The sequence below is a fragment of the Vicia villosa genome, unplaced genomic scaffold (assembly GCF_029867415.1).
Source record: "Vicia villosa cultivar HV-30 ecotype Madison, WI unplaced genomic scaffold, Vvil1.0 ctg.000911F_1_1, whole genome shotgun sequence".
Classification (NCBI taxonomy): domain Eukaryota; kingdom Viridiplantae; phylum Streptophyta; class Magnoliopsida; order Fabales; family Fabaceae; genus Vicia; species Vicia villosa.
The window spans coordinates 343,234-359,065 of NW_026705409.1; the positions used below are offsets into that span (position 1 = coordinate 343,234).

A 15,832-nucleotide genomic window follows, 5' to 3' on the forward strand; every position below is an offset into this window, starting at 1 on the left:
TTGATGAAGCTAGCAGGTTTTCTGCAGCAACATCATTCCTGAACAGCCATACTCCCCGTTGTAGGAGCTGGAATTGTTCTTCATTACACATGCTCCCTGCACAGTAACGAGTAAAACATATACACTAGAGGCATGCAGGTTAAAAATACCATAAAACTAAAAAGTTCAAATCTTACCAGAGATGGTTTTTCTTCCCACCGGGAGCGGGCTTTTCTCAGCAACTAGACGTTAATAAGATATTTTAAACGCTTCTTATCAACTTTCATCACTAGGGTGGCTCCCCCTATATATCCCAGATTACCAATGAACTTCACCAATCAACCTTTTTGATACTAAGCCTATTGAAAGAAAACTTTTTCACTATATGGGAAAATCGATCGAAACACCAGCCCTCTAATCCATTACTTGGGGAACCAATCAACACACCAGCCCTCTAATCCATTATCTGTCACAAATTGCAGCATGAGCTTCAGGCTAACACGGGTTATAAAAAAGAATTGATCCTCAAAGGGAAGAAGCTCCAAAAGAGGTTCATAACCATGAATGGTTGGCTTGAGGCGGAGTAATCTTCTACCATAGTTAGGCCTTAAAACATTTTCAGGTGGTTTTACCAAAACAAGATACGCTTCTCAAAGGTTTTTTAGTGTGTGTATGTGTGTGATTTTGCCGTAGTATTTCCAAAAGCACCCTTGTGCCTTTACAAGACACTAACCACTCAAATTGACACGACCAAATGAGTTTTCGCACCTCCTCTATTTCACAACCCTAAAGCTTCAAAATTTTGTTTCAAGAACTTTGAGTCTTTTAGCATGATGAGGCTTGAGATAATTTCAAATTGATTACCATCATCAAAGAGGTCAAACTACCACTGAGCCTTGAAACATAAGTCTTCACTTGAAATTCGCTTGGCCATAATGTTGACTTCAAAGAGATGACTTGATATTCAAGAGTACATTCCAAAAGAATAGCTTGATTCAATAAGATAACTATATAAAACATCTTGAGTATCTTTGATCGCTTGAGCTATCTTTAACAAATAAAGACTTCACTATATATCCTTTGACATATGTGGTCGTCATCATCAAAACCAAACAAATAACTAACTACATCTTTGCTATAAACAAACTTCACCATTTTGGATTAACTACATCTTTACGAAGATGATCACAAGAGATGTTAAGTGTGACTAAATCGACTCTTTCAAGAAGCAACAAATATAAAAGCACAAAAATTACACACATAAAGAAACATTAATATGGATGGTGATACAAATCTTAATATCACATGCCCAGCCAAATTCTTTATACGTGTAACTGTTTTTTTAATCATTAATTTTCAATTTTAAAGTAAATTAATTAAAAAATAATATAAATAAAAGAAGAATAATTATTTAAAAAATAGAAATATTTATTAACTTTTTAATAATTAAAGAAAAATAAAAAAATACATTTAAAAAGTAATGAATTTTCTAGAATATTATAAAGTATTGTTTAAAAGGTAATATTATTTATTATTTTTTTAATAAATTTAAGATAAAATATCTATTTTGGTCTTTTATCTATACCTTTAGATTCATATTGGTCTCTTAATTTTTTAATATTTTATAATTTATTTTGATTCATTAATTTAAAACAATTCATATTAATTCTTTAACTATTCAAAACTAATACTATTATGTTAATTTTTCTTCTAAAACTAACAAAATAAAGAATAAAAAATTGGCTAACAAAGAATTGAGAGACCAATACATATTTTTTTTAAAGTTAAAAATCAAAATGAGTCTAAAATATATTTTTATGGTAATTATTATATTAAAAATAAAAAAACTAATTTTATAAGAAAAGATATTAGTGATAATAAGACAAAGAGAAGGAGGAGAATATTAATAATGCATTAATATAAGATTAGATGATTTGTGGTCATAACATAGACAACTGACAAGACAAGAGACTCATGCTTACTATATAATTCTGTTACTGTTTCAATTCCTTTCTTACAAAAACCAAACTCACTCTATTTTTTATGGAGTCTCAATCTCAATCCATAGCTTCGTCTTCTCGTAATCCCTCTCAGGTAAACCCTTTCATTCACTCTCTTTTACTTCAATTCAACATAGTTTCTCAGATTTGGGGATTCCACTAATTGTAGCATGTTTCATGTGTTTTCAACTTTGGCATACTTTTATTGTTGTTGTTGTTGTTGCTGCTGCTGCTGCTGTTGTTGTTGTTGTTGATTTTTAATAGTATAGTAGATGTGTCTGTGGTTCATGAACAGTAGTACACCAATTCATATTTTGGTGTAAATTTTTATGAACTGCTCTAAACCAAACCATGTGAGTTTTCATCGATAGATATGATTCAATTGTTCTTCTTTAGTGTTTTTTTTTTCCAACTAACTTGAGTAAATAATCTTTAGTGCAATTTATGGATTCAATATTTGTGAATGGAAACAATTTGGTTCAAAGGGAGAATTGTCCGAGTTTCAAGCGCGTTATTTTTGGTTTAAGAAAAATCAAAATTTGCTTTGAAATTTGGATAATCCAATCCGATTTAAGGCACCAATTTGCTGACTGCGTGAAAATGGGGATTGCCAACTGCAGGCAATTCGAATTCGAGGGTAGATTAGACCCACTAAAGGTGACTAGCCATATTCTCCGGCAAAAATTAGTCATTTGCAAAGTCGTTGGTGATACTTTGCGCAAATAACATAGTTACAGGAGAAAAACATCTCAGTATTGATCTATGAAGCACTGATACTGACACGTCGACAGAGATAATAATTTTAAAAAATGAATAAATTGAACGTAATCCAAGTGTCGGTATCGAACACCGACACTTGTTAGAAACCACGCCTTTTGTTCTGAAATGTTGGTGCTAAAGAACTTTTGATTCCATTGGATTACCACTATTTTTGGTTTCTAGTTGCTATAATTCTTTATTGTATTGTCTAATTATCATTGTTCCCGATGGCGGAGTCAAAATCCCGCCATACGGGCAGCTTTGCGGCGCCGTTATAGAGGATTATGCCCACAATATTGGTCGATATTTACCATTGCAAGAGCCCAAAAATTGCCACGTATATCTGCCATAGCGCCAACATGGCCGATATTTGATAACAGTGCTACTGATAACTTTTTTTCGGTATTATTATTATTCAGTTAAACAATGGAAATGTTTTGATTTTTTTTGGGTTTCTATGCAGTTATCATGGATGAACTTGTCTAGGAATTTATTGTTAGCATATCAAAGCTTTGGTGTAGTATATGGAGATCTGAGCACATCACCTCTCTATGTTTATACAAGCACATTTAAAGGAAAGTTGAAGGATCACCATGATGAAGAAACTATCTTCGGTGTTTTTTCATTGATTTTCTGGACTATTACATTAATACCATTGCTTAAATACGTATTCATCATATTGAGCGCCAATGATAACGGTGAAGGTATTCAATCGACGTCTATTTTCCCTTTCAATTAATTTTTCTAGTCGAAAGATTATGAACCGAATCTTTTAATTATGATGCCAATATTGTCAGGTGGGACTTTTGCTCTCTATTCACTGCTATGTAGGCACGCCAAATTTAATTTGCTTCCCAATCAACAAGCAGCCGATGAGGAGCTGTCATCCTACAAATACGGTCCCTCGTCGCAGACCGGAGGAGCCTCGTCTCCGCTCAAGATGTTTTTGGAGAAGCACAAACGGTTAAGAACAGTCCTGCTTGTTGTCGTACTGTTTGGTGCTTGTATGGTCATAGGCGATGGCGTGCTTTCACCAGCTATTTCAGGTAAGTTGATTTTTGTATAATCCTTGTCTCACAATGCAAATACAACTTTGTGGAAATTACCCGCCCTTCCAAGTTTAATGCACAAATCGACTCCTTTAACTTGTTCATCATTAATAAACTTTTCATAAGAATTATGATAGAAACTGGTTCTTTACAAAATAACTGGGAAGTTCTGCGATATTATTTTGTAATCAGTTGGTTTCTATCAAATTATCATGATTCTGATAAGAAACTCACTATTATTTTGCCTCTTACCCTACAGTTCTGGCATCAGTATCAGGGTTAAAAGTTACGATAACGAAATTCAATAACGGTGAGCCAATTTTCAAATGTTGAAGATGTTTCGTCACATATCAACATCATTGCTTATGAATTTCTCTTGTAGTGATAAATATTATATCACCATATAGAAGTTTCATGTTGTTTTCAGGTGAACTTGTTCTTCTAGCATGTGTCATATTAGTTGGCATGTTTGCTCTTCAACATTGTGGAACACACAGAATTGCGTTTATGTTTGCACCAATCGTAATCATCTGGCTTCTATCGATTTTTATTATTGGGATCTATAATACAATACTCTGGAATCCGAAAATAGTTTTTGCTATCTCGCCACATTATATTATCCAGTTCTTCATCAAGACTGGTACCGAGGGTTGGATTTCTCTCGGAGGGATACTTCTCTGTATCACTGGTATGTTGGTTCTCGACTTACAAGAAGCCGGGGCTATGTTTAACACTGAGATAAGTTGAATGATTATGTTGTTTTTGCGTCTCACCAGGAGCCGAAGCTATGTTTGCAGATCTTGGCCATTTTACTGCTACATCAATAAGGGTAAGCTTGTTGCTTCTACAAATAAGATAATTTCGTTTTTACCTCTTTTGCATTCTGTTTGCAAGAAGAGATTTCTGAACTTTCTTTTTTGTATGCAGCTTGCATTTGCGGTTGTTATATACCCGTGTTTGGTAATGCAATACATGGGCCAAGCAGCTTTTTTGTCCAAAAACCTCAACTCTATTCAAAATAGTTTTTACGACTCAATACCTGGTTAGTTTTTCGGAGTTTCTGACTAGTTGACACTTGAAAACAATGCCAGTTTTTTTTACTGTTTTGGCTTTGTGGCAGAACCTGTATTTTGGCCGGTCTTTGTTATTGCTACATTGGCAGCCATTGTTGGAAGTCAAGCTTCCATCACTGCCACTTTCTCCATCATCAAGCAGTGTCATGCACTTGATTGTTTTCCCCGCGTCAAAGTTGTTCACACCTCAAAACACATGTTTGGACAGATCTACATCCCAGAAATAAACTGGATACTTATGGTTCTGACTCTTGCTGTAACCATTGGATTTCAGGACACAACCTTAATCGGAAATGCTTATGGTAATTTATTTAATTTCGAAACAATATACGTGTTTTTGCGTTGAAACCAGTGTTCATTTTCCGGTTGTTTTTGGTTGCAGGACTTGCTTGTATGACCGTAATGTTTGTGACAACGTTTCTGATGGCACTTGTCATAGTCTTCGTGTGGCAGAAAAGCATTGTGATTGCTACACTATTCCTTTTGTTCTTTTGGGTGGTAGAAGCGGTATATCTATCGGCGGCGTTCCTAAAAGTGCACCAAGGAGGATGGGTTCCTCTTGTCCTGTCGTTCTTCTTTTTGGTCGTTATGTATGTATGGCATTACGGTATCCGTAGGAAGTACAAATACGATCTACACAACAAAGTTTCGTTGAAATGGTTACTAGGTTTGGGACCTAGTCTTGGAATTGTTCGTGTCCCGGGAATCGGTCTCATCTACTCGGAACTTGCGACGGGAATACCAGCGATATTCACCCATTTCGTAACTAACCTCCCTGCATTTCACAAGGTTCTGGTTTTTGTCTGCGTGAAATCGGTTCCTGTTCCACATGTCTCGCCTGAAGAACGCTTTTTGATAGGCCGAGCTTGTCCAAGACCGTTTCGAATGTATAGGTGCATTGTTAGATACGGCTACAAAGACATTAAAAGGGACGACGGCGAGTTTGAGAACCATCTCATACAAAGTATAATGGAGTTCATCCAAATGGAAGCTGTAGAACCACAATTCTCAAGTTCTGATTCTTCTTCATTTGACGCGAGAATGGCTGTCATAGGCACCAGAAGCTTAGAATCAACTCCAACCTTGATCGCGTCCGAGCAAGAAGACGTTGATATCGACGAAAGCATCCCTAGTAGCAGATCTATAACACTACGACGCTTGCAATCCACCATCGAAGACGAGAACCCGCAAGTCAGAAGGCGTAGAGTAAAATTTCAAGTGCCTAACAATCCCGGGTTGGATAATGCTGTTAAAGAAGAGATTCTAGATTTGATCCAAGCCAAAGAAGCGGGAATCGCGTATATAATGGGACACTCGTATGTGAAGGCAAGGAAATCATCGTCGTTCTTGAAAAAGATTGTGATCGATATGGGATACTCGTTTCTGCGGAAGAATTGCCGGGGCCCGGCCGTGGCTCTTAACATTCCTCACATCAGTCTTATTGAAGTTGGAATGATATATTATGTTTAGTTTGTGGAAATTTAGCATTTAGGTTAGAGACTCTTAGTAATAATGTGTATCTTGCTTTGAGTCTTGAACTGAAAAATGTGAAATTTCTTATAGCTTAATCGATTGTTTAAAGGTTCTTAAAGCAAGTTGGATAAAAAGGTTTTCATTACATGAATGAAGAAAATATTTGGAGAATGAATGAGAGAAAAAATCAATGCTGGTATGTTTATGTGTAACAGAAGTCTTGAAAATATGCTGTTATTTTTATATTCCTTTCTTAGACTTTTAGTGGTATATCTTTGCATCTTTGACTCAATATTATTTTACTGCAACTTTAATTTTCTAAAAGCATAAAAAAAAGTAAAATGTGCATCATTAATAAACACTCTTTTGATTAGAATTATTTAATAAATATTTTACATCTTAAAAACTTTATAAATTAAAATTTTAATAAAACATATAAACATAAAAAACCTTTATTTGAAAATTCGCATTAAATTTTAATATATATATATATATATATATATATATATATATATATATATATATATATATATATATATATATATATATATATTGAGCCGGTCCTAAGGCACTTAGATACCCATAAAATACATGTAAAAGTATAAACAATGATGTCCAAGCAAATTTAGGATCGAATATGCAGATAAGATGATATCTAGTATAGCCTCATCTTTATAAACTATTTTCAGCATTATTCAACTTTTTTTTAATAAAGTTTCAGAACTATTGAACTTTGGTCTATAGATAATTTAAGGGATGACATAAATAGATAGACTCTAATATCATTTAACACATGAACTCAGATACATGAAGAACAAAATAACCCCACAAAACATAAACTTTAGATTACAAATAAATCTACTATACATATATCATCATAAACCAGAAGGTTACAAACAGAACCATTTCATAACAGTATCAAAATTACTAATTTGTAATGCTAACAGTCGATTCAAAAATGTTAACACAGTGATTCTAATCACCACATTAACACATAAACTACTACATCATGATTAGTGAAAACATGGTTTCAAGCAATGATAACCGGAATAGTCCTTCTAGTGTTCTTAGGCTGGGGAGGAGGAGGAGGAGGCAATTTCTGGACAGTAACACTAAGCACTCCATCTTGACAGATAGCAGAGACAGCATTAGCATTCTTAGGAAGAACAAATTTGCGCTTGAACTTGCCAACTCTTCGCTCCATCCTCGAATACTCGACACCTTCTTCCCTCTTCTTCTCTTCGCTAATCACAAGGAAATCATCGTCTTCAACACCAGCCTTTCTCTCGCTACCAAATTTCAATCTCGGCATGTCGATCTCATACACGTATGAATCTCATTTTAGATATTGGCCATTATATAGTAATCTATCTATTTATTATCATAAGTTGAGTTTTATTTGATCTCAATATATCTCATCCATGCGGCCATTCTAAAAATATCAATCCACTTCAATACAACCGATATAACGGAAAAATAGAAGAAAAACTGGTTCATTGTACTAGAATCTCTGACTAGAATCAACTCGAGATTGAAACAAGAAACAAAAACCAAAAACCAAAAACAAAAGTTCCTTATTACTCAAAGGGGTGAACGAGGGATTAACTTCCTTATTTCTCAAGTGTTTGAGAGTTGAAACAATGCCTTACATCGTCAACAAAATTTTATTTGAAAGCATACCAACATCAATTATGGGTATTTCGTTTTCATCATTCTTCCTCCAATCTTTGAATAAACTGATAAACAAAAGTTTGATAAAGAAAGCAGTCAAGAGATATACATACTTTTTGAAAAAAGAAAGCACAAAAGGATGTAAATGAATTGAATCAAAACATTGCAATGCTCATTTTATTAAAATCAACATGAAAGTACAAACAAAATTTGAAAGCAAAATAGCAAATACAGTCAAAAGGGAAATGCAAACAGAAAGGAAACACGACACAACGACTAATCAGCAACAAGGATGAGCTGTCCTGTCTGAAACACTGGCTTTAGGAAGTGATCTGGCTAACTGAATGAAGCTTCACTTGTCATGCCCTAACAAAGGTTGATTGATGACATTAAGACCAACATCTTTGAATGAGCATATCATCAAATCAATGCGTTAAGACCCCTCTCTAATAATAACATAAATTCATTGATAACTCAAGTAACCCCCTATCTGGATTACATCACACAAAATCACACATTGCACATTATTAATCAACAATGCAACACAAGCGTGCTAATAATTCATCTCAATAGAATTATATTTCAAACATGCAACAATACAACAAACATAACTCAAAATAATCCATATTCACAATACTCCCATATTTCATACTTATTCTCAATGCTTAACATCTCGTCATAGCAACGCAATTCGAGCACATATAATAATTCAACTCAATAAAATTATTAACTCACATATATGCAACTCATCTTTAACTCAACAATACAAATGTCAACATGTATAATTTATCAACTCATACTCATAATTCATAAGCAAATTCATCATAGCACTCATTCATGTTACTTCACCAAAACCACAACACATCATCGTATAAACATAACGATTTGCTAACCGATCATACAAATCATCACAAACATCCTTACAGTAGGTAATTGACTACGACTCAAACATTTCATCCAGTACTACCATGAGGTAGCTCTATGTTGATTTAAAATAAATGTTAAGGATCCTCGAAAGAGAAACCAATCCAGTCCATTAAAATCAACAAAATCTAAATTTAATGGTCGTGATTCATTGTTCTCATTTCTCATAATAACCAAGTGTTCTCACCTGAGTCGTCCCCTATATATATATATATATATATATATATATATATATATATATATATATATATATATATATATATATATATATATATATATATATATATATATATATATATATATATATATATATATATATATATATATATATATATATATATATATATATAGAGCTGGTCCCAAGGCATACCCATAAAATACATGTAAAAGTATAAACAATGATGTCCAAGCAAACTTACTATGGGATACATAGATAAGATGATATCTAGTATAGCCTCATCTTTATAAACTTTTTTTTTAAACAATGATGTCCAACACGTAAGCCAACGAGATTTGATTTTTCACGGGACCAAGCTTGAATCTGAAAAAGCTTTGACAAGAAGTGCACAATCTGTTTCTAACCACAACTTTGTCCAATTCAAATGACGAGCCTTTTCTATTGCCAAAACCGCTGCCATGAATTCTCCAAACACAGAAGAACCAGCACCCAAGAAGACACTGCTAATGACATGGTTAGCTTAAGCATCACGGAAAATACCACCGCAAGAAGCAAGAGAGGTCGAACCGGCTGCAGCTCCGTCGATGTTGCATTTAATCCATCCAATACATGGAGGGCTCCACATCACTTCCACTGTCATCTTCAGCTTACGAGGATGGATTATGATTTCAAATTTCTTGAGGAAGGAGAAGCTTTTAATAGAATTATCTCCTTTTTTTCCAGTCAACCTTCCTACCAATTTAGCTCTAGCTGCCACATTACTAATGCATCGCTGCCAAGGCAAAAAGTTGTCCTCAAATCTGGCCATGTTGCGAGTCTGCCACAGTTGATATATGATGAAAACAATGCTGGACTTGATCACATCCATTGATTGTTAACTCCAAGCTTCGTTGATTATTTGTAAACAGTCAGGCAATGCTTTGATGACAATGGGGCTCTCTAAAGTGCTGCTGAACCAGCTCCAAAGTTTAACTGCAAAAAAACATTCAAAGAACAAATGAGTGGATGTTTCAGCATTGCAATTGCATAAAGAACATATAGAAGGTAAAGAGAAACCCCTTGAAGCCATGTTTTCATCAGTGAGAATCTTATTGTGCATTAGCCTCCAAGTAACCATGGAATTAGAGGGAGCAGAGTCAATATCCCATGGGAAGGATTTCCATGTTCCAGATGGGAAGGATTTCCATGTTCCGGGATTGCTAGCTTTTGCAATCATGTCATATGCAAACTTAGTTGTTAGATTTCCATTCTCAATGTTCCTCCAAGCAAGGGAGTCTTCCATATCCATTTCAGATATGGAGAATGGGCTAATGGTGTCAAGGATAGATGGCAATACTGTGATAATATTGATGTGGATGGCCCAGTTATTATGCTTCCAATGGTCTGCCACATTTGAATTGATCTTAGAATGCATCAGGATTGGAATCTTATACTTGATTCATAGTAGCACGATTTGAAGTGGTTAGTCGACCCAATATATTTGGATTTAGCAGGGCGGTTGTGTGTCAAAGACGAACAATCCATGAAGAAAATGTGTAATTAAGGGATTATCGTTCTTGTTCGAGCTTGAGAAAAACATCAAATCAAGCAAGAATAAATAGTTCAGTTAAGTTCACCAAGGATTTTGCAAAATTACTACAAAAAAATAAGAGCTTCAAAAGAATACCAAAATTGTTGCAAAATATAAGACAAACAAATCATAATCAATAAGCAAATCAAAATGAACTTATTGATCTGTTATCACATAAATTTAGAAGTCATGATTTAGCTTTTCAAGGTTGAAGACATAATGAATCTCATTTTAGAAGTAATGATTTAGCTTCCCTCTTCTTCTCTCCGCTAATCACAAGGTAATCATCGTCTTCAACGCCAGCCTTTCTCTCGCTACCAAATTTCAATCTCGGCATGTCAATCTCATACATGTATGAATCTCATTTTAGATATTGGCCATTATATAGTAACCTATCTATTATGATCATAAGTTGAGTTTTATTTGATCTAATATATCTCATTCATGTGGCCCTTCTAAAAATATCAATCCACTTCAATACAACCGATATAACGGAAAAATAGAAGAAAAACTGGTTCATTGTACTAGAATCTCTGACTAGAATCAACTCGAGATTGAAACAAGAAACAAAAACCAAAAACCAAAAACAAAAGTTTCTTATTACTCAAAGGGGTGAACGAGGGATTAACTTCCTTATTTCTCCAGTGTTTGGGAGTTGAAACAATGCCTTACATCGTCAGCAAAGTTTTATTTAAAAGCATACCAACATCAATTATGGGTATTTCGTTTTCATCATCTTTCCTCCAATCTTTGAATAAACTGATATACAAAAGTTTGATAAAGAAAGCAGTGAAGAGATATATACATACTTTTTGAAAAAAGAAAGCATAAAAGGATGTAAATGAATTGAATCAAAACATTGCAATGCTCATTTTATTAAAATCAACATGAAAGTACAAACAGAATTTGAAAGCAAAATAGCAAATACAGTCAAAAGGGAAATGCAAACAGAAAGGAAACATGGCATAGTGGCTAATCAGCAATGAGGATGAACTGTCCTGTCTGAAACACTGGTTTTAGGAAGTGATTTGGCTGACTCTGAATGAAGCTTCACTTGTCATGCCCTAACAAAGGTTGATTGATGACGTTAGGACCAACATCTTTGAATGATCATATCATCAAATTAATGCATTAAGACCCCTCTCTAATCCTAACATAAATTCATTGACAACTCAAGTAATCCCCTCTCTGAATTACATCACACCAAAATCACAAAATGCACATTATTAATCAACAATGAAACACAAGCATGCTAATAATTCATCTCAATAGAATCATATTTCAAACATGCAACAATACAACAAGCATAACTCAAAATAATCTATATTCACAATATTCCCATATTTCATACTTATTCTCAATGCTTAACATCTCGTCATAGCAACACAACTCTCGAGCACATATAATAATTCAACTCAATAAAATTATTAACATGCAACTCATCTTTAACTCAACAATACACATGTATAATTTATCAACTCATACTCACAACTCAAGCAAATTCATCATAGCATTCATTCATGTTACTTCACCAAAACCACAACACATCATCGTATAAACATAACGATTCGCTAACCGATCATACAAATCATCACAAACATCCTTACAGTAGGTAATTGACTACGACTCAAACATTTCATCCAGTACTACCATGAGGTAGCTCTGCGCATTACCTTTCTAACGCTTCAAACGACACGTCATTTGGATCTACGGATCAAAAGATACGACCAAAATCGTCGGAAAAAAAAACACTAATAATTAAAAAAAAATTAAATCAACAATTAACATACTTACTAAATTGCTAATAATATGTCTTTGCAATTTCTTGAAAATATGCAAAAAGCTCTTGAGGTTTAGAGAACATGACCATGTGATCAGCATCAGGAATCACTCTGAAATCATTCACAGGATTTTGTTCAATCATTGCCATTTGAGATTCATACGTTGCCAATTTGTCTTCTCGACACACAACGCAAACTCTAGCAACAGTTCCGTAATTATCTTTTGTGACCTTTGTTTGCTCTTCGAACTTATCATCAAATGTACTTATAGGCCTTACTAATGTCATTGCAAGAGAAAAGTCCTGATTCATATATAATCAACATTATCAAAATAATGATTTATTATAAACATCTTATTTTCAAAATAATCTACATTCATTTTTCCAAAAAAAAAAAGATTATAAGAGTTTCTTGGGATTAACATAAGCATGTTGACTAGCCAACATACCTCAGGTGGAGATAGTTGATACAGATGGGATTTCATGTATTCTGGGGGAAATAGTATGGATCCATTTGATTTATTATTTGAGCTAATCCTAATGCCAAATAAAATCTTTGATTCAGAGTTGGAGGAACCCTGCAGTTATCAAAATAACAAAATCAAAACTTTATTCATAAAAAGTCTAACTAGAAATATGAGAAAACACAAAACAGTACCTCCTCAGTAGGAAGCAATGCAGATGCAACAAATACAGAAACTGCTATTTTGTTTGGAAAAAATTCCATAGCCATAGATGTACAAATGCCACCAAAGCTATGACCCACAAGGATTATCCTCTCCTCTTGTGGCAATGACCTAACAAGTTGAATCAATGGTTCATAATAATCTGCAACAGAATCAACCTCATCCACTTGTTTTGGATGGATTCCAGAAGCAGCCAGGTCTAATGTTGTGACTTTATGTCCAGAAGATTCCAGTAGAGTGACAAGCTTGTACCAACACCATGCTCCATGGGAAGCTCCATGAACCAAAACGAAATGCCTCTTATTATCCACCATCTTTCTTTCCTAGTCTCTTGTTCTATATCACTATTCACTTCTTTATAAGAACATTCCAAAACCAAGCTTATCCAAAATGAAAATGGATGGACCCACCTACAAGATATCGCTCCCATATTGTCCACTAAATTTGTTATATAGATTTGTGTTTCCTTACAATTATCTTTTCCAAAAAAAATCAAAAGTATTTCAGTAGAATTTTGTCATCTTATGATATCAATAGTATTTTGATTTTGTCAAGTTGGTAATTCAATGTTTTTCTGCCTTTTGCTACGCAAAATTTTGGATATGCATCTCTGAAATAATTGGTGTTTTTAAAACTGACTTGTAAAGAGAAAAATGTCATTATTTATTAATTCTTTCATATTTTATCTATTTAAATGTGGAGTTTGGTTTCTTGTTTGTTGATATTTGTGGAATTATACTGATATTAAAATGATAATATGGAGAGTTAGTTAAACATTAAGTGAATAATGTCACAAAATGAATAATAACAAATTTAGACATACTGACAAACTTAGTTAATAGCTTAAAATTTCAATATTCAGAATATTGATAATGTAAGGAACTTGTTCATAAAGTTCTAGAGAGACCAACTTTGTTATTTACAGGTAACATCGTTTATAGAACTCTACTACTAAAATTGGTCTTTCTGTAAATCATTTGTAGTTAATTTAGTTTATCCTTTAAAACCTCAAATCCTAGTTATAATTCAGATCCCATACCATTTCTAGCACAATTTTTGTATCACGCACTGTGTACATACATGTATGAAACACAGACGCGATACCAACAAATAAATAAACACCTGTAATAGACACCGACACATGTGATGACACATTGAACAATCTGAACCCGGAACAATAAGCTAAACATTTGAAGAGTTAAGTTAGCATCTTGTCTATTTGATGACCTAAATCGTTCGATGCTATACATTCAGATACATAAACAACAAAAATATCTCCACAAAACACAAACTTTAGATTAAAAATAAATCTACCATACATATATCATCATAAACCAGAAGCTTACAAACAGAACCATTTCAAAACAGTTACAAAATTACTAATTTGTAATGCTAACAGTCGATTTAAAAAATGTTAATCACCACATGGTTTCAAGCCATGAAAACCTGAACATTTCTTCTAGGGTTCTTAGGCTGAGGAGGAGGAGGCAATTTCTGAACAGTAACACTAAGCACTCCATTTTTACAAATAGCAGAAACAGCATCAGCATCAGCATTCTTAGGAAGAACAAATCTGTGCATGAACTTCCCAACCTTTCGCCCCATCATCAAATACTCGACACCTTCTTCCCTCTTCCTCTCTCCGCTAACCACAAGATAATCATCATCAAGCCAAACCTTTATCTCTCCAGCAGATTTCAATCCCGGCATATCGACCTCGTACACGTAGGAATCTGGATAAACCTTCACGTCTGCAGTAGTTGCAGTTGCAGCACTCATCTCCACATTGTCACAACGAGTCATTGTTGGTGGTTGTTTCTTAATAACGGGGGTTTTACCGTTAGGGTTTCCCTTTTCTTGAAGTTTAGGTTTCTTATTGTTCTTGTTGTTCAGCACGGAAAGCTTAGTAGAAATTTCCTTCTCCGATGAAGATGATGATGAAGAGGAATCCGACGATGAAGATGAAGAGGAATCCGACGATGAAGATGAAGAGAAATCCGACGATGAAGATGAAGAAGAATCCGACGATGAAGATGAGGAATCCGATGATGAACAGCGTCTCTTCATCGTTGCTACCAATAACAAAAATGTTAGGGTTTTGGAGTTTTAGGGTTATTGATGCATAAACCCTTTCTTGCTCACCAAGATTTAACATGCCACCCCATATTTATTTATTCCAAAATTGCCCTGAATAAGTTAGTTGGGTGAAGCATAAAATTTCAGGTAAAATTTTCGAAATTTCTAGTATATTAATTTGTAAAAAAATTACAAAAAAATCTGATAATTGTTTCATAATTTCTGATATATTTTTAAATATCTGATAAAAACTTACGAAAATTTTTTAAAATTCGACATTATTCATAGAAACGCATATTTTTAAAAAATTAATGACTTTAAAGAAAGGTATAATGATAAAAGTATGCCTCTATATTAAATCGTGCTTGCTTATGAATATATATAGAGAGAGAGAAAAAAACTAAAATCTGGGCTTGTTTTACTTGGGCCTACGCCCATAACTATTTCCTCACACTATTTTCTAGTTGGCACCCCTGGATATTTATTCATATTAATTTCTCTTTTTTAGATGTAGTCTCTTTTAACAAGAATTAGAACATATCTCGATAATAAGTAAATTTTCTTTGAATTAGACTTTAATTTTTAGATTCAGTTAGATGTTTAGATTTTGCGTA

At 33.9% G+C, this 15,832-nt stretch overlaps 4 protein-coding genes across 9 annotated transcripts; 1 reads left to right on the forward strand and 3 right to left on the reverse strand.

Moving 5' to 3' along the window:
* The first annotated feature begins 1,926 nt into the window (after positions 1–1,926).
* LOC131632188 (potassium transporter 4-like) lies at positions 1,927–6,451 on the forward strand. The gene is made up of 9 exons (XM_058902970.1): positions 1,927–2,073; positions 3,202–3,442; positions 3,536–3,784; positions 4,047–4,097; positions 4,215–4,475; positions 4,564–4,616; positions 4,715–4,829; positions 4,908–5,162; positions 5,243–6,451. The coding sequence occupies exons 1-9, from the start codon at positions 2,023–2,025 to the stop codon at positions 6,328–6,330; spliced, it is 2,364 nt and encodes a 787-aa protein (XP_058758953.1). The 5' UTR covers positions 1,927–2,022; the 3' UTR covers positions 6,331–6,451.
* Positions 6,452–7,070: 619 nt separating this feature from the next.
* Positions 7,071–9,566, reverse strand: LOC131632173 (17.9 kDa class II heat shock protein-like). The gene is made up of 3 exons (XM_058902955.1): positions 9,454–9,566; positions 8,014–8,069; positions 7,071–7,668 (listed from the first exon to the last, which is right to left on the reverse strand). Exons 1-3 carry the CDS (start codon positions 9,564–9,566, stop codon positions 7,364–7,366), a joined length of 474 nt encoding a protein of 157 aa, XP_058758938.1. The 3' UTR covers positions 7,071–7,363.
* LOC131632169 (methyl jasmonate esterase 1-like) lies at positions 8,147–13,498 on the reverse strand. 6 transcript variants are annotated; one of them, XR_009292919.1, is made up of 5 exons: positions 13,115–13,496; positions 12,906–13,034; positions 12,471–12,759; positions 9,348–10,671; positions 8,147–8,370 (listed from the first exon to the last, which is right to left on the reverse strand). XR_009292919.1 is itself a non-coding variant. In XM_058902950.1 (4 exons), the coding sequence occupies exons 1-3, from the start codon at positions 13,454–13,456 to the stop codon at positions 12,478–12,480; spliced, it is 753 nt and encodes a 250-aa protein (XP_058758933.1). In that variant the 5' UTR covers positions 13,457–13,496; the 3' UTR covers positions 8,147–8,370; positions 12,471–12,477. The 6 variants fall into 6 exon arrangements, 5 of the variants coding, with proteins under 5 accessions (XP_058758933.1, XP_058758934.1, XP_058758935.1 ...); XM_058902950.1 differs by lacking the exon at positions 9,348–10,671; XM_058902951.1 differs by lacking the exons at positions 8,147–8,370; positions 9,348–10,671 and adding an exon at positions 10,694–11,435 and having other exon boundaries at positions 12,620–12,759; positions 13,115–13,498.
* Positions 13,499–14,425: 927 nt separating this feature from the next.
* On the reverse strand, positions 14,426–15,259 carry LOC131632170 (17.9 kDa class II heat shock protein-like). The gene has a single exon (XM_058902953.1). It carries the CDS (start codon positions 15,207–15,209, stop codon positions 14,574–14,576), a length of 636 nt encoding a protein of 211 aa, XP_058758936.1. The 5' UTR covers positions 15,210–15,259; the 3' UTR covers positions 14,426–14,573.
* Positions 15,260–15,832: the final 573 nt, after the last annotated feature.